Here is an 18,244-nt window from a genome sequence, read left to right on the forward strand (position 1 = left end):
GGCTGGAGACACAGTGATCAGTCCGGTGTCTCCAAGTCATTTTAATAGAGAGTTATTTCCTATTGGATCTAAAACCCTCTGTTATAAGTCAATAGGAAATATTACATTTCTATTGTACAGCTAAGTTATAATTAATACATGATATATTTTCACCACAGGTATGAATGAGGATTCACCTGCAGCCTCTGTCTTCGGTTTGACATATTCTCTCTCTCTCTCTCTCTCTCTCTCTCTCTTTGAAGTCTGTCTGAAACAGGACAAAGGGACGAGATGGAAAGATAGAGAAGGGGAAGAGTGAGCGAGGACGAACGAGAGCAGGAGACCAGTGGAGATCGAGGACCATGAGACTTGATTGGAGAGGTGAACTTCAGAGAAACGTTTCTCTCCTGCACAACAGATTGATTTGAACTGTGCCTGTAGAGGGCGCTGTGGCTCAGTCACACTCACATAGTGTGGTTTTAAAAGGTAGAAAAGCAGAAGTGACAAAAAGCTAATTAACCGACAAACACAAGAACCCACTGACACACACGTACAGTGTTAAATATGATCACATCTGTATATGAGGACACAACACAACACTATAAGGATTCTACGTCCCTCATTCCATGGCTGACACAGAGTTCTTTGTCTGGGTGTGTGTCTGTGTGTGTGTATCTGTGTGTGTGTGTGTGTGTGTGTTAAAGGTATGCAGAGGGCCAGGTGAGGGAGTTCAGGGCGGGGGGGGGGGGGGGGAGCACGGGTAAGAGGGGCTTCCATCCCTTTATGTAAAGATCATTGTGTGACGAGCTGAGACTCGTCGGCTGAGGAGCTCGACACATGTTTAACATTCAGACTCAGACCTGACGAGTGGAACTCAGAGAATCAGAGCAGTGGTGACTCTAACGTCTGTGCTGTGGATCAGATTCATGAGGTCATGGTGCAGCTCCATCATTCATTCATTCTGCAAAGTCTGACCCTGAAGCTCAGGAAGGTTTCATGTGGTTCCAGTTTGTTGCTGGTCTCCATAGTTCGTCTGTAGGTAAACTCACGTTCAGACCAGAAGCTCACAAGTTAACATGTGACACAAACAACCTGCTCAGCCCCGTGATGTCACCTGCTGGTTAGTGACCTGCTGCTCGGACCCTTTGTCCAGCGCCATCTTGTTTTTTGAAACCAGAAGTAACCATATTTGGAGGCGAGGGGGTTGGAGCCTGACTGAGAGCTGGCTTTATGGTCTGTTTGACTCTTAATGATCATAATTCACTAAATGAACATCAGCTGTTTGAAAAGACTTGAAACTAGAGACTGAGACATGAACTCCTGAATGTTCATTGACGCCCCCCCTGCTGGTCAGTACACAGAAGACAGGTTCCAGTCACTTCCGCACTGGCTTCTCTTTCCTGAGCCTGAGTGTGTTTTCATTAAAATTTGAAGTTACCAATCAGAACCCAGCAGGTTAATCCTCATCTGCATGAGATGTGAACACAGGTTCTCCTGCTTCACTCTGGAGCTCAGAGCAGAACCCAGGTCACGTTCCAGTGACTGAACTCAACGTGCTTCAGATCTTCACATTCCTCGGCCCCCCCCCCCCCCCCCTGTGTGGGAAAGACGTGAGGTGAGGACGATCCTGATGATGATCAGGTCTCGTCTGCTCCTCAGCTGAAGGGAGAAGGTCTGGGAACGAGGCCGTAAAGCAGCAGCTGATGACAGCGTTCCCTGAGGTAGTGGTCGATCACCTCCACTCTGTGTTTAGACTTAAAGAGCAGTGGAGCCCTGTTATTCCCACTCTGACCTCACTGGTTCTTTGAAAGCCAGATGGTGCTGGGATCCGAGTGGGACTGAAACACACCTCGGCTGCTTTCAAAGAGTCTGACATCAGGGTTGTGTAACAGTCGAGGTGCCAATCAAACACAATCAGATGAGGTCACATTGCTTTACATTAATCCCTCACATTTCACCTGGAACAGTTTTCTTAATATTGTGGATTAAAAGATGACTGATTCATTATCTTAGTTGTGTTCCAGCGTTGTTTTGGTAGATTGTTTGAGGGGGCGCTGTTTCACAAAATTAATAAAACCAACTAAAACGGCCTGTTTATATTAAATGAGTCAGAAAAGGGAGAGATTGAAAAAAAGTAAAATCAAATTAAATTGAAATTTAATTGAACATAAGGAATAAAATATTCAAAAAGTTTTCATAAAGTTAGAAGAAACTAAATCATTACAAATCAATAGCAATGACCCTTTAGTCCCGGTTTGTCTGTATTTGATCCATAAATAGAAATATGATGTTTCGACATATTTTTAAAATATTCATATATTAGATTGGAAAAATGGAAATTTCGTTTCCTGTACAACACTGCCCTCTGCTGGTTAGGATAAGATACAGCGAGGTTGGGCTTCTGATTAAATTTGACTTATTTCACAATAATCTGCATTAAAAACATCAACTGATCATATCAGCTGTTTGAAACGTTTCAGAGGATTTACACTCAGATCATATTCACTTTACTGTCGTGACTTTTATCACAATCCATTAACTCGCTGAACTTTTTAATTACTGCATTTAATAAATCTAACCTGATATAAACAAAGAAACCAGAAAATACCAGAGTATAATGAATTTGTTTCATGAACATTTTCCAGTTCCCACATTTTTATGTTGAAGTTTATGATGATCTTATCTACCTCCAGCTTCTCTGTGCAGATTTACAGTTTTTCTCGATAGCTTGAACACGATTTCAAAACAGGGCCCGGTGTTTCAAACACTACACACAATCAGCACAACCACACACACAATCAGCAGAACACCTCAGATCCTTTGCAAAATGAAACACTAAAGTATACACTAATTTATCAACACAGAGAAAGTGCAAATATATAATAAATTCACCAAACACTACACAAGACCAATGCTGCAGACTCATGAATTGCATTTATTTCTCTCCATGTCCCCAAATCTGTCAACATGTCAACATGGAGAATCACAACAAAACATGTCCCAGTTTTCATGCTACCACAGGAGTGTGCATAACACTGCAAGCTCGACAAATATAAGACAAGCAGGAAATTCTGTATCCAGTTGTCTATATAATTGTGTAATACTTTTGTATACATTTTAGTGTTTATGCACAGGAAGTTCTCTGGAGACTGTTCTCATTCAAATGTGTAAACATGTGAAGATGTTGAGTTTTAATCTGAATAAAAAAATAAGTTTATAAAGTCTAACGGGTTTGTCTCTACATTCCCCAACCAAGTGAAGCTGCACCCAGGTGTGTGTTTGAGTGTGTGTGTGTATGTGTGTGTGTGAGTGTGTGTGTGTGTGTGTGTGTGTGTGAGTGTGTGTGTGTATGTGTGTGTGTGTGTGTGTGTGTGTGTGTGTGTGTGTGTACTACATAATGTCACTTTCACTTCTCGTGATTCTGGTAAACGTCTCATTTATTGTAAATTGGTTCAGCAAATTGTTTGGTGTTTCTATCTTTGGATAAGATGTAGAGATACTGACTGTAATTTTATCAATCAATCAATCAATCAAATTTTATTTGTATAGCCCATATTCACAAATCACAATTCATCTCACAGGGCTTTAACATGGTGAGACATCCTCTGTCCTTAACCCTCAACAAGAGTAAGGAAAAACTACTAAAAACTAGGGATGCACCGATATATCGGCCGAACATCGGTAGCGGCCGATATTCGCCTCGTTTACTGATATCGGTTTATCGGTAATAAACTTGACTTTCACCGATATCATTGGCCGATGTTCATATTTGTGGTAAAACCGCTGGGCACGTGCCGCGGCTGGGGGAGCAGTCCCTCCGTCACCCTCCTCTCCGCGCCGCCGGAGGCTCAGTGTGCGGCACCGGGAGGTCCTCATCCGGTGGCACCTCACGGCGCCGGTGCGGAAGGCGGGCCGTTGGAGGGGACCGGGTACGCGGTCAGCGGCGGCCACTCTGGACGCGTGTCGGGCCCTTCTCGCGGATCACCTCAGCTACGGCGACCGCTGGGGGAACCCTCCGGCTGGCGCCTAGCAGCTGACTGAGAACTGGTGCGGACCAGGGGAATCCGACTGTTTAATTAAAACAAGCATCGCGAAGGGCCACGTGGGTGTGGACGCGATGTGATTTCTGCCCGACACTCAAAACAGGTCAAACTGAGGAGGGCTTGTTAAGTTCTCTTGACTCACGCAGTGTAACTTGGTGTAAAAAGTATGAGCGTAGCGTCTGTTTAAGTTCTTTATTCTCATGTGCACCGGCTCTATTCATCCGTCTCATGCACAGGTAACAAGGGAACTGACAACATACGTCATACACACAGAAGCCGTAACACATCTAATAAACGGGCAATACTGCTACCGTAAATCAATGAGAAGAGCGTTCTCTATAATGATACTTTAACAGGGCTGTTTTAGACAGGGTAAAAAGGTGCTGTTTTAAATTATCCTTGTGGTATTTTGACCAAAATATGTTACAGACATTTCATTAAGATCCCAAGGAACCATTTCAACTTGCGGTAAAATGGGCCTAATATGTCTCTGTTAAATAAAGTTTAGTTAAATCAAAGATTGTTTCATAAATCTGATTCAATTTGTGCTCATTAAAGAGTGATGAATAGTGCTTTTTTAATAATGATTTAATTATTTTTCTGGCACAAAAGGGTGAATGAATAATAACAAAAAGAAAATAAACAAATATCGGTATCAGTATCGGCTATCGGCCAGATTGTTATTTTAAATATCGGTATCGGTATCGGCCAAGAATTTCCATATCGGTGCATCCCTACTAAAAACCCTTTTAACAGGTACAAATATGTAGAATCTACCAAACTGGATCAAACTGGATCCACCACCGCGACCTCTGATACGCGATCCACAATCGTAATCCATGGTGCAGCAGCAGAGGCCCTGGATCTGCGGGTGATAAAGCAAAGGTACTCGGGGAAGAAGTCAAGTCAGAAACATGTACTGATGAGATATGAATTACTTTGATGTGATAGGGATGGAGAAGCTCTGTGTGTCATGTGTCATAAAGTCCCTTTGTGACTAAGCGTCATCAGGGGTTTTACCTTGTAATCAATGATGCAATGATACAGGCCGAACTTGAGGCTACACTGAGGCTCAAGGTAAATCTGACTGGCTACTGGTTTGTATGATAGTACGATGAAAACCATGTGGCCCACTCAGTAGATCATCCATCAATACCTCAACGGCTTTTTAGACTAAACACTTCCTATTTTAGAAAATAGAACAAGTTACGTTCTGCCGCACTAATTAGCTCTAACTATAAGCTTTATCAAAAAGGAAGGTTTTGAGTCTACTCTTAAACGAACAGATGGTGTCTGCCTCCCGAACTGAAAGTGGTAGATGATTCCACAGCCGAGGGGCTCGATGGCTGAAAGCTCTGGCTCCTACTCTACTTTTAGAGACTTTAGGGACGACAGCCTGAGTTCTGGGAGCGGAGTGCTCTAGCGGGTTTATAAGGTACTAACAGCTCTTTAAGGTAAAAAGGCGCCATATTATTAAGGGCCTTGAAGGTGAGGAGGAGAATTTTAAATTCTATTCTAGATTTAACTGGAAGCCAGTGTAGCGATGCTAATACAGGAGACATCTGGTCTCTGGTCCTGGTTGTCTTCAGGACACGTGCAGCAGCATTTTGGACAAGCTGTAGAGTCTTTAACGACTTCCTGCTGGAGCCGGATAATAATGAATTACAATAGTCCAGTCTCGAGGTAACAAAGGCGTGGACTAGTTTTTCTGCATCTTTTTGTGAAAGGACATGTCTGATTTTTGAGATATTACGCAAGTGGAAAAAGGCGGTTCTAGAAATTTGTTTTAAGTGACTATTAAAGGATAAATCCGGATCGAAGATCACTCCCAAGTTCCTGACTGTTTCATTGGAAGCAAGGGCAATGTCGTCTAGCGCAGCTATATCATTAGATAATGTATCTCTAAGGTGTTTGGGGCCAAGTATTATAACCTCTGTTTTGTCTGAGTTTAATAAGAGAAAATTGCGGGCGGGTCATCCAGGTTTTTATGTCCTTGAGACATGATGAAGTTTAGTTAATAGATTACTTTGTTCAGGTTTTATTGACAAATAAAACTGGGTGTCATTCGCATAGCAGTGGAAATTTACCGAGTGTGTCCTGATAATGTTTCCTAGTGGAAGCATATATAATGAGAATAAAATTGGGCCGAGCACAGAGCCCTGTGGAACACCATGGCTAACTTTGGTGCGCACAGATGACTCATCATTAATTTGCACGAAGTGGGAGCGATCAGAAAAATACGATTTAAACCAGTTAAGGGTGGTTCCATTAATGTTAATTAACTGTTTGAGTCTTTGTAATAGAATTTGATGGTCAATTGTGTCGAATGCTGCACTGAGATCTAACAGAACGAGGACCGACACAAGTCCCTGATCTGAGGCTATTAAAAGGTCATTAGTGACTTTTGCCAAGGCTGTCTCTGTACTGTGATTGGCTCTAAACCCCGATTGAAAGTCTTCATATATATTATTTTCCTGGAGAAACTCAGACAGCTGATTGGCTACCACTTTTTCTAAGATTTTAGACATGAAGGGGAGATTAGATATTGGTCTGTAATTGGCTAAAACCTCTGGGTCTAGGGTGGGTTTTTTGAGTAGGGGTTTGATTACAGCTATTTTAAAAGACTGTGGTACATAACCTGATGATAATGACAGATTGATAATGTTAAGTAACAAACTATCAATTAGGGGCAGAATTTCTTTCAGTAATTTTGTAGGAATGGGATCTAAGATACAGGTTGTTGGTTTAGAACTTGAGATTATTTTGGTAAACTGATCACGGGTGATCAGAGAGAAGCTGTCTAAGTAATGGGTAGGATTCTCAGCCGTTTCTGAGATCTCTGTTTTTGGGAGGGTATTAGTGCCAATTGAGGGCAGGAGATGGTTGATTTTATTTCTAATAGTTTGAATTTTGTCATTAAAAAAGGTCATAAAGATATTGCTATTTAGGGATGGAGGAATACTGGGTTCGGTGGAGGTGTGACTCTCTGTCAGCCTGGCTACAGTTCTGAAGAGAAACCTGGGGTTGTTTTTATTCTCTTCTATTAGTTTTGAATAGTAGGCGGCTCTTGCTTTGTGGAGAGCCTTTTTATATTCTTTAACACTATTCTTCCAGTCTATTAGATTTTCAACATGGTTGCTGGAGCGCCACTTCCTTTCTAGTTTTCTTGATAATTGTTTTAACTCATTTGTCTGAGAATTATACCACGGAGCTAATTTACTATGTTTGACATGTTTCTTTTTTAGAGGCGTTTTTGAGTCTAATGTTAAACATAATGAGTCTGCAGAGCTATCGACGAGGTGGTCCATCGAATTTTACTTTCTTTCACTTTTTCCTTTGCTTCAGTTATCTATCCATAATTTTGTACTTTGCAGAATTTATCAGAATCGTATGAGGTTCAATTTCACTTCCAGATTTGCAGGTTTCTGGGAAATGGTGTGACTTCCAGTGAAGTTTCTAAGCTCTGAGCTGTTTCTCTCTGAATTATTTTAATAATTATAATATAATTATAATAATTATAAGTGTGTGTTAGTGGCGACGTGATGCTGCTGAATATTGTGTCGTATTTTTCATTCTTATTGTTTAATCTACTCATATCTTAAAAACAACAGGCAACAATCAAACAAACATTTGATCAGGTCAGTGCACGGTTGAGGTACTTTGCACACACACACACATACTGGTTTCCATGGTCTGCGGGGGCTGCACTTTTTATCATTACTTGTGGGGACCACCCTTTCTAAAGGTTGTAGAGGTATGAAAAAAATCAGGGACACTAAACATAACTCTGTTAGTACATACACAACTTAAAATATTAAAATTTATGAAGTAGTGTTTTGACAAAATGGGGACCTAAGAAAAAACGGATAGGTATGGCTGATGGGGACCTCATTTACATATCCTTTGCATGACTCACACAACTTGTCATTAGACTAATGGGGACCTTGCTTCAATAAAGTATTATATATATTATTACTAATACTGTAAGTATCCATTATTACATTTGTTACAGCTGTTTGGTTAAAACTAATAAAGTCTAAACCAAAAAAGAACAATAAGATACTGCAGTATTACATCGATAACAATTACACATTTAAAATGTATCTTGGCTCAGTTGTTGATAGATAATGTAGAGATATAACATGAGGCATGTAAAGGGCTTAGGGATGCAAAGTATCACTTTGCACAGAAGATCTTGCTGTTCATGAACTCTGCCTTACAATGAAGCAGAATTTGATAGGACTATTAGTGTAATCTGTTTGAAGTGAATATTAACATATCAAACAGTGACAGGCTATATATATCCGTACAAAGAATAAATCTTATTCAGTCAAATTTGTAAGATATTTTCAATTAAAAGGCAACCACAGAGCAACAGCTTACTGCTATTCAATCACATTCCAAAGTTTTGTTGGATGAAAGACAAAATTCAAGTTACCTGAGTTTTAGGGAAAGACGCGATTTTTTTTCTAAACCAAAAAAAACTCAAATTTTACCAATCCTTCCTTTTTACATAACTCTTCCAGTAAAAAAATATCTATATACTTTAGAATTTCAAATAACAAAATGTTGGCTATTATGGTAAATGGTAAACTCAAATTTGTTACGACAAGGACTCCGAAGTGTGTAAGAGTTATAATCCAAAGTTACAAGTTCTATAAAGTATAAACTAGCTTCTACAGTATAAGAAAACTAATATATACATTACATTGCCAAGAAAACACTGCTTTGTGCATTCTGAAATTGTTGGTGGGAAAGAGGATTTTTATTCCATTTTCTTATAAGCTGTACATGCTGTGTTATATAAAAAAATAAACTGTTAATTTCGGTCACTGACATGGACTCAGATTTACTGACATCAATTTCTCAAAATTGTCAAAAAGAAAAAACTGTATTTATAAAATTTTGGATCTGCTGAATAAATAAATAATATTTACCCATTCACTCATTAATCTAACTAACTATGGATTTCTGAGTACCCAGGACAAGTAGGGGCTAGTTGTTGTTTGTATGTTTATACTATTAAAACTGTTACTGTTAAGAGGGGACATTTACACACAACATTATAGTTGATTGTGGGGACCAGTTTTATCTAACTTTTCAAAAACAGTTCCTACTTGCACACTGTCAGAAGGTGTGCTGTGGGGTCCTCAGGCTCTAAAATGTAGTGATAATTTATCAAGAAGGAAAATACTGTGAAGTTTTAAATCTACCATGAATATACCTCTACCACTAACCTTCAAGATGTATGACTTGAAATGTCTTTGTATACCAATTTACATTACTTCTGACCAGTGAAGCTCTTTCTCGTTCACATAACTTAACACAGGCTTTGTGGGGACATTTTACACAAAACATTGCACTTCCTTGTGTGTACAAGTTTTACCTAATTGTTCACACACAGTTTCTACACAAACTCTGAACATACCCACTGGCTCTGAATCCTCTGGATAATCTCCTGCTGTATTTTCTCAATGGCTCATTCGGACAATCTGCAGAGTTTTTACTGCCCCTATCTGGATAATCTCTTGGTATTATCCAGACTACAGTGCATGTAAAAGTAAGAAGGAATACAGAGCAGCAGCTATTTTCATAGATCAGTGTAATTGTTATGCTATTTCAGACATTCTGAGTCCTTTGTGATTTTAAACAGGAAATAAATACATCACTATTACATTACATTACATTTCATTTAGCTGACGCTTTTATCCAAAGCGACTTACAATAAGCAGCCACTGGTAACCAGTGAAGGACGCGGAGGAGCGGAGTAGTGTGAGTGTATTTAGGTTAAAGACCAGTCGAGCTGCTGGTTTCTGGATGAGCTGCAAAGGTCGGATGGCAGTAGCAGGTAGACCTGCCAGGAGGGAGTTACAGTAGTCTAAGCGTGAGATGACCAGAGCCTGGATCAGAACCTGGACCTGGACCAGAACCTGCACCTGCACCGCCTTCTGAGTGAGAAGGGGGCGTATTCTCCTGATGTTGTACAGCATGAATCTACAGGGCCGTGTTGTTGCAGTAATGTTGGCAGTAAAGGAGAGTTGGCTATCGAGTGTCACACCCAGGTTCCTAGCAGTCTGAGGTGTGTGTGTGTGGGGGGGGGGGGGTTAACACAGAGTTGTCAAAGTTAATAGTCAGGTCGTGGGTGGGAGAGTCTTTCCCTGGAAAGAAAAGTAGTTCAGTCTTGTCAAGGTTAATCTTCAGGTGTTGTGCAGACATCCACTGAGAGACGTCAGTCAGACTGGCAGAGATTCGTGCTGCTACCTGTGTTTCAGATTGGGGAAAGACAGGATCAGTTCGGTGTCATCAGCATAGCTATGGTAGGAAAAACCATGTGAGTGAATGACAGAGCCGAGAGAGTTGATGTACAAAGAGAAGAGGAGAGGACCAAGGACAGAACCTTGAGGGACCCCAGTAGTGAGGGGACAAGGTTCAGACACAGATCCTCTCCAAGTTACCCTATAAGTGCGCTCATTGAGGTAGGAAGAGAGCAGGGAGAGAGCAGAGCCTGAGACACCCAGGTCCTGAAGGGAGGAAATGAGGATCTGGTGGTTCACTGTGTCAAATGCAGCAGAGGTCTAGAAGGATGAGGACAGAGGAGAGAGAGGCTGCTCTAGCAGTGTGAATTACATTGACTTCATCACACAATAACTTCTCTCTCCTCTGCTGTACAACACATTTAACTTTTTATCTGCATCATATGTTCATACTCATTTGTTCATCATCATACAAAAAACTAAAGTAAAAAAAAAAGTACTAATCTCAGTAAAATTTCTCAGCTTTTACCTGTTTATTTGCCTGACTTGAATAACCTTTCTACTGCCTCTTTTCTATTCTAGACATGTTATCATATTAGTTACTTGTCATTTGTGATTGTAACTAATTTAACTGCAGGTTTTAGGTTTAATCTTCTATCATTTAATTCCAGATTTATGCCTCTGACCATGTTGCTTTAATAACCTGCTCTGCCTCTTCCACATGAACGAGCCCATTGTTAAATAAGAAAAGTTGAAAGGGCCGGTTCATAACCAGCTTCCAAATAGAGGTTATCCAGAGCAGCCAGGTTACACTTCCTCTGTTGTTTAAACTTTATAGCCTCTCAGCGGAAGCTACAGTCAGACTTAGAGCATTTCGTATAATGTACTGTGTAAAATGAGAACAGCTGTAATTTGAATTGTCTGACTATAGTCTAAACCTGTGTTTTTTATATGTGCACTATAATGTTCTCTATTAATTAACTTAAATATACTAAATATAACATAACAGGACTTATATTGAACTTAAGTTCATCATAACAAAATGACACTTAAAACTGAGAAATGCTGTTAGCTTTATAACTTGATTGTCTCCTTCACTTTACATAAACTCCTTCACATATGCATCATGCATGCAAGTAGTTAGAGAAACACAGTCAAACATTTGAGGTCAGACACTTAGCCTTTGTAGCTAATCAGAGCTATTAATCATGCTAGCTAGGTACAGGTAATTAATGTAATTTGAGGGTTCAACACTGCTTATACTTATTTAAGATACACATCTGCTTACCTTATGCTTTACCGTTGCTCCTCTGCACAAGTTCCTATCTCGTTAGCTAGTTTCTCCAGCAAATTATCTTCTTTTACTGTTGATAGCCACCTCTTGATGCTGAAAATGTCATCGCTGCTTGAATCATTACTAATGGGGACCAGGAAGTGGGTGGCAACCAACCATATTTGGAAGATATGTATGTGTGAAGCAGTGGGTGTAGTACTAGCTAGAAACAGTAGGGACACTAATGAGCAATGCTCACACACTCACGCTCACTAAAACACATGTCATATGGGCCAATGCTAAAAACTTCACAGGCAACTTCAGAGTAGCTCTAGTAGTCATTTAAAAGGGTTATCCTCATGGGGACCAGGATTTTGGTCCTCATGATGTGACTGTGTAAACAGTCACCGGTCCCCGCGGAGTGATGATTACCAGAAAAAACACACACACACACACACACACACACACACACACACACACACACACACACACACTCACACTCACACTTGCACACACAAATATCTGTTTAGTTATAAAGTCTTAAAGTTCCATATTCTACTTTATTCTGTGGTTTTATTCAGAGCAGTAAATGTTCCAGCTCACAGTGTTGATCATCACAGTCAACATCAAGCAACAGCTCAGCACCAGCTGGAAGTTACAGAGTAACTTGAGCTTCTCTGAAAGCAAGTTTCTTGGGTGGACTGGTTGAGGTGGAGGGATCAGCCAAATACCTGAATGATCACAAGACATCCAGATATCAGGCCAGAGTAACACTGAAGTACAAGGCTACCACTAAGTTCAAGGAACTGTCCATGAACCATCTCGGAAGAGGCAACGTGAAACATCCGTATGTTTTTGACCAAGGAATAGCAACACATGTAGTCACAGGTATTCTTTATGGAGCACAAGCCTTCTTTGTGTTTGATCGTGAGATGTCAAAAGGAGAAGATCATAAGGAAGTTCAAGGCCACTTGAAAGTGATGATCAAGAAGATCCCACTCATCTCTATAGAGGGGGAAGGTTCCCTGCACATGGAAGACAAAGATAAGGCAAATGTTGAGAGGTTTTCTTGCAAATTCCACGGAGACTTTTCCCTTCAGAAAGCTCCAACATCCTTTCAGGATGCCATACAGGTCTATCAAAGCCTGCCGATGATGCTGGGAGCTAATGGAGAAAATGCTGTACCAATGAAGGTTTGGCTGTTGCCATTGACAAGTTTAGATTCTACTGCTGCTCGACTTGTTCGTCAGATAAGTGTAGGGCTAGTTCAGGAAGCACAGACAGTCCTGGAGGACTTCAGTGAGCTGGAAATGAGGTGCAACGATGCCATGAGAACAACAACAGCACAGCAGTTTCCTCAGATTGGCAAAAAACTTAAGAGTTTTAAAGAAATGTGCTCTGTGTTCAAACTAGAATTCCAACGAGCTTTATCATTGAAACTTCCATCTATACGAGGAGGAGGCGAAGAGGAGGCTGTGCTTGCAGAGATACTGGAGAAGAGACATTCATCTCTGTTCAACAGCAGAAACCTGACTGAGTGGATGGACTGTAAAGAGAGAGAAATCTCCTCCTTGAGATCTTACACCAAGATGATGAAAAACACAAAGACCATCTCACCGCAGAATGGTCTACATGATGAGATTCTCAGTGCAGAGCAGGTCCTGTGTTTTGTTTTCACCTCACTGGGAGATGCTGAGTTGTTCCTCTCAGCTTTATCAAAATACTTAAAGGGAACCACAACACCTGACGACCCACAAGATCCACAGACCTATGATGTAGAGAAGGAGCAGTGGTACCTTTCAAACAAAGTTCCTGATGAAATGAGGAAAAAAGCAAAGCTCTTCAGGGATTTTGCAGAGGCCAACAAGGAGAACGAGAACATAAAGTTCCTCATAACAGGTTTGACAAATAAGACACAAAAAGGTTCCAGCATCTACCTTTATGAAGAAGGCTCTTCTCTCAGTGAGAACTTTGAACCACCTTCAAAGCCTGAAAGTGTGAAAGCAAGTGACATAAACCACAACAGTGTGACCCTGAAGATCTCTCCACCCAGATCTGGAGCCAAGAACATCACGTCCTACTCTGTTGAGTACTGTGTCCATGGAGAGGATGGATGGCAACAGAAGACGGCGTCAAAGGATGGAGACGTCACAGTGAGCGACCTGAGTCCTAACACAGAGTACGTGTTCAGATGCAGAGCTGTCACCTCAGTAGGTGTTGGACCAGTCAACGAGGTCAGTGGAACCATTAGAACTCTGCCCTGCAGCCCTCCTGGAGAACCTCGAGTTGAACCAAACATAAGTGAGATAACTCTTAGCTGGGAGAGACCTGCTGAGCTTGGACAAGATGTCCACGTTCAGAGATACATCGTGGAGTACGCCCAAGCAGACAAAGTGAGGAAAGCCGAAGATCTCCAGTGGAACCAAACAATGTCAGAATCTGAAGAGGTGATCATATCAGAGCTTCGGTCAGGGACAGAGTATGTTGTCAGGGTCACATGTGACTGTGGTGGAGCTGGCAGAAGCAAGGAAAGCATCTCTGTGAACGTCTGCACAAAGAATGATAAACTTCTCACAGAATTCCTCACTCGTACGAGCTTAAGAATAAGTTCTGAGCCCCTGTCAGTTTACCAACTGCCTCCCAACAAAGAAAATACTGATATAGGAGGCCGGAGGTTTAACTTTGGCGAAAAAAGCATGGAGAGAAATCGCACCATGATTCTTTTTGGAGCGTCTGGATCAGGAAAGTCCACTTTGATAAATGGAATGATCAACTACATTGTAGGTGTAGAGTGGGACGACGACTTCAGATTTAAATTAATAGTCAAGGATCAGTCAAGGTCAGAACCTGAAAGGCAGTTCCCTGATGTCACTGTGTACAAACTGAACCATCAGGAGGGGTTTCAAATCCCCTTCTCTCTGACCATTGTGGATATTACAGGAGATATAACAGACATAGACAGAGACGAGGTGGTATACATGCTTCAGGATCTCTTCTCTGCTGAGGAGGGTGTCAGTGAAATCGATGCTGTGTGTTTCGTAGCTCCGGCTTCTTCAGCACGACTCACACCAAAACAGAAATACTTGTTTGACTCAGTGCTCTCCATCTTCGGCAAAGACGTGGCAGAAAACATCCGGATTCTGGTGACATTTGCAGACGGCCAACGTCCACCAGTTCTGGAGGCGATCAACGCTGCGGGCAACCCGTGTCCGAAAACAACAGAAGGACTGCCGGTTCACTTCAAGTTCAATAACTCAGCGTGGTTTTCCCAAAACAAACCGTGTGCAGCAGAGAGCGCGAGTGGGGAGGATGACGAGGGAGACTTCAGTGAGATGTTTTGGAACATGGGGATAAAAAGAATGAGGAAGTTTTTCACTGCTTTGAATCAAATGACGACCAAAAGCTTGACGTTGACAAATGAGGTCCTCAGAGAAAGACAGAATCTGGAGAGCTCAGTTCAGGGTTTGCAGGAGCAGGTTCAAATTGGGTTAGACAAGATGGAGGAGATAAAAGAGACGGCTTCACAACTGAGAGATCACGAAACAGAGATCAGCAGCAACAAGGATTTTGTGATCGAACGCAAAGTCAATAAGGCTTCTCGACATTATAATGATGGTTCTGAAACTTTCATTACAAACTGTCAGCAGTGTAACTTTACCTGTCATGACGATTGTCCTTATGAAAATGATGCAGATAAAATACACTGCATTGCAATGGGACGAGATGGGAAATGTACTCAGTGCCCAGGCAGATGTCCCTGGGATGTACATTATAATCAGATGTACCGATGGGAGTACGAGGAAGTCACAGAAAGAATAACAGTAAAAGAGCTGGAAGAAAAGTACCTGAAAGCCTCCGAGGCTGCAACGCCTGTGAAGGAACTGATTGACAAACTGAGGGCTGAGTATGAAGATGTGAAGGCTGAGGTGGTGAAAGTGATGGATGACTCTACCAAGGGTCTAAACAGTCTTCAAGAGATCGCACTGAGGCCAAACCCTCTGTCCACTCCAGAGTACATCGACATGCTCATAGAAGGAGAGAAAGCTGAGGCCAAGTCGGGCTGGAAGTACAGAGTCCAGTATCTGAGAGACATGAGACAACAAGCAGAGTTCATGGCTAAAGTGAACAGAGGAGAAAGATTCCTCCAGAGTTCATCCAGTGACTTCTAGTCTTTTCCTCTGAGGCGGCTTCCAAACTTTCATTTAAACCGAAACCTTCTCTGTCTACAAGTGTTTTGGCTCAATATCATTTTAATCCCCATCCAACATGTGAACACGTATCACCTGACCATGCACGTACACATGCATGTGCCGCTGTAAACAGGAAGCGTTTGTTGTTAGTTGTGGTCATGTGACAGGAGCCTGACGAATCAGAGAGAAAGAACCAATCCTCAAGAGGTTGTGAGCGTCTACGTGATCGTTTCCAAACTTCTCTGTTTTAACTTTTCTGCCTCTTTGCTTCACGATTCTTCATCAGCTCGATGATTAATTAACAATTTAGCATTAATTTTAATTACACATCAAAATGCAGCTTGTTGTGTGGGAGTAATGTTGCTCTGTGTCACAGTAGAAAGCTGAGAGCTCACATGACAGACATGTCAACAATGTAGTTCACTGGTTGATTTAGGTCAAATCATATCTGTGTCTTTATGTGTTTCATATCTGAATTACATGATAAAACAAATATTGTAACAAATGTCAGTTTGCTTGGTTTGAACCTGTGTTTTACTCACAGCTGGTTTTATCTTTGCTTGTGTTCTATAACTTTCTATGTTTTGAAAAATTGATGATGAAATTGTGTTATTGTTTTGCAGTTTATTCAAGTATCTGTGGCAGAAATATATAAGTAAATAAATCCAAGTTGAAAAACTGATTTGAGTGATTATTTATTTTTGTGCATGTTAACATTTTCACAGTTTTTCTCTTTTCTATGACAACATGAATTTCATGTGTAACCGGCTGGTAACAAGGAATTTAACTTTTCTTATTCGTGTGAGTCAGGTTAATAATTATCCAATCACCGTCTGTTTGAAATATAATATTTCTCCTCAGATACTCGACCATCACTGACAATAATCCATCAGGTCATTGATCTTCAGTTCTGCTACTAAGTGTTGATTCTTATCAAAGCTGTAAAGACTCTGATCTCTCTGATGTTCTCTGTTCCACGGGAGACGGATCCTCACATGTGTCTCTGAGGTTTCTTAAAATTTAACTTCTGACCAAATAGAAATTGTTGTGTTTTATCACTTAAACACACATCCCTGTGTTCACTTGGTGGCTGATCTGTGTGTTTGTGGGGAACCCTCTAGTAAGAGATTCGTCTAGTTGTGGGGATCAGTCAGGTTTATCCTGGTGGTGTTAGTGGAAGTCAAGTAAGATCTCTTTCTAAGACATCCAACTCGGTTACACATGCATCATAATATTTAAATTAAACACAATGTGAATGACCACTAGAGGTCACTAAACTACCATCAGGTAAACGGGGGGAGGGGGGGGGGGGGGGGTTGAAGAGTCGTTACCAGACATTTTCTGAGGATTTTCCAGACCTTATCTGGAGTAACATATAAAGGAAGTGTGATGGAAATTCATCTTGAGATTTGAAATAATGAAATTCTCAGACTGGAGTTGCCATTGAGTCTTTATAATAGTAATCTCTGCAGAGTTTACACAACAAGCACGGGTGCTCAAGATGGAACAACTGGCCACAAGTTCACACAAGCCAGGACTTATACAAAGAGGCGTTACATAACACATAATATAAAAAGAAGACATGCCAGAACTAATACAAAGAGGTGTTTCATAAAACGTAATAAGAAAAAAGATATGAAATCCTGCTCTGTGTCTATCTGCTGTGGAACAAGGCCACAGCAGTGACACATCTAGTCAGGGGATTTCCACAACCTTAGACACTGGTCAGTAGAATTTTCCATAACAGAAGTAATGTATAAATTCTGCTGCATAGATTTCGAAGTTTTTTTCTTTATAGAACATCGACATCAGATATTAAGTGTTTGGGACAAGTCTCAATTACCCAACATAACCAAATGTCATTTTTCTGTAATCTCGGTGGGAACAACAACAGCTTGCCGAGTTATCTTAAGACATTGGAAGGCGCCAGAAATTCCACAGGTGAAAGAATGGGTATGTGCAACGACTGAAACTGCATCCTATGAATGTATGCTTAGTAGATTGAGTGATGACAGGGAGGAGGGGGTGACCCCTTGGGACAGGTTTTGGAATTACATAAAGATAAATAATGATCCCCACTAGGATTCTGGTTTTATTGTTTTGCTGTGTTGTTCCTGTATAAAGAAACATGTTTAATTTGCCATGTACCATGCCTGAGAAAAGTTCAATAAAAACTTAAGTTAAAAAAAAAAGATATTAAGTGTTTGTCTTTGTTTTATTTTGAAAGTTTGCATCTGTCACGTGTTAGAAACATCATCCTGAACTCACAGAGAGGAAGAGCTCAGTTTACTGACATGGAGACTGGTGGAGCTACTGTAATACAACTTCATGACCAGCAAGGGGAGCTCAACATCCTGAAACGGAAAATAATATCAATTACCAACACATAATAATAATAACTTTATTCATACAGCACTTTTCAACACAGCTTTTACAAAAAGCTTCATCAAGACGACAAAAACAAGAAAATCTTCAAAGACAAAAGGCAAATTGATGAAATGTCAT

General features: G+C 40.9%; 2 protein-coding genes across 2 annotated transcripts in view; one reads left to right on the forward strand and one right to left on the reverse strand.

Annotated features, from left to right (window-relative positions):
* The window catches only part of lama5 (laminin, alpha 5), a 24,806-nt gene extending 23,668 nt beyond the window's left edge, over window positions 1–1,138 (reverse strand). Inside the window, exon 1 of the mRNA XM_053423932.1 lies at window positions 1,094–1,138. Coding sequence (XP_053279907.1) covers window positions 1,094–1,138 — 45 coding nt within the window. The remainder of the gene's footprint in view (window positions 1–1,093) is intronic.
* Window positions 1,139–11,696: 10,558 nt separating this feature from the next.
* LOC128441827 (uncharacterized) lies at window positions 11,697–16,421 on the forward strand. The gene is made up of 2 exons (XM_053423933.1): window positions 11,697–11,742; window positions 12,222–16,421. Exons 1-2 carry the CDS (start codon window positions 11,697–11,699, stop codon window positions 15,716–15,718), a joined length of 3,543 nt encoding a protein of 1,180 aa, XP_053279908.1. The 3' UTR covers window positions 15,719–16,421.
* The last annotated feature ends 1,823 nt before the right edge of the window (window positions 16,422–18,244 follow it).

The sequence above is a fragment of the Pleuronectes platessa genome, chromosome 6 (assembly GCF_947347685.1).
Source record: "Pleuronectes platessa chromosome 6, fPlePla1.1, whole genome shotgun sequence".
NCBI lineage: Eukaryota > Metazoa > Chordata > Actinopteri > Pleuronectiformes > Pleuronectidae > Pleuronectes > Pleuronectes platessa.

Excerpts from the sequence above, each read along its gene's own strand:
- LOC128441827 (XM_053423933.1), top strand. The coding sequence starts at position 11,697 with ATGGGGACCAGGAAGTGGGTGGCAACCAACCATATTTGGAAGATAT. Across the intron at positions 11,743-12,221 it reads CAACCATATTTGGAAGATAT|CTTCTCTGAAAGCAAGTTTC; the intron begins GTATGTGTGAAG and ends GAGTAACTTGAG.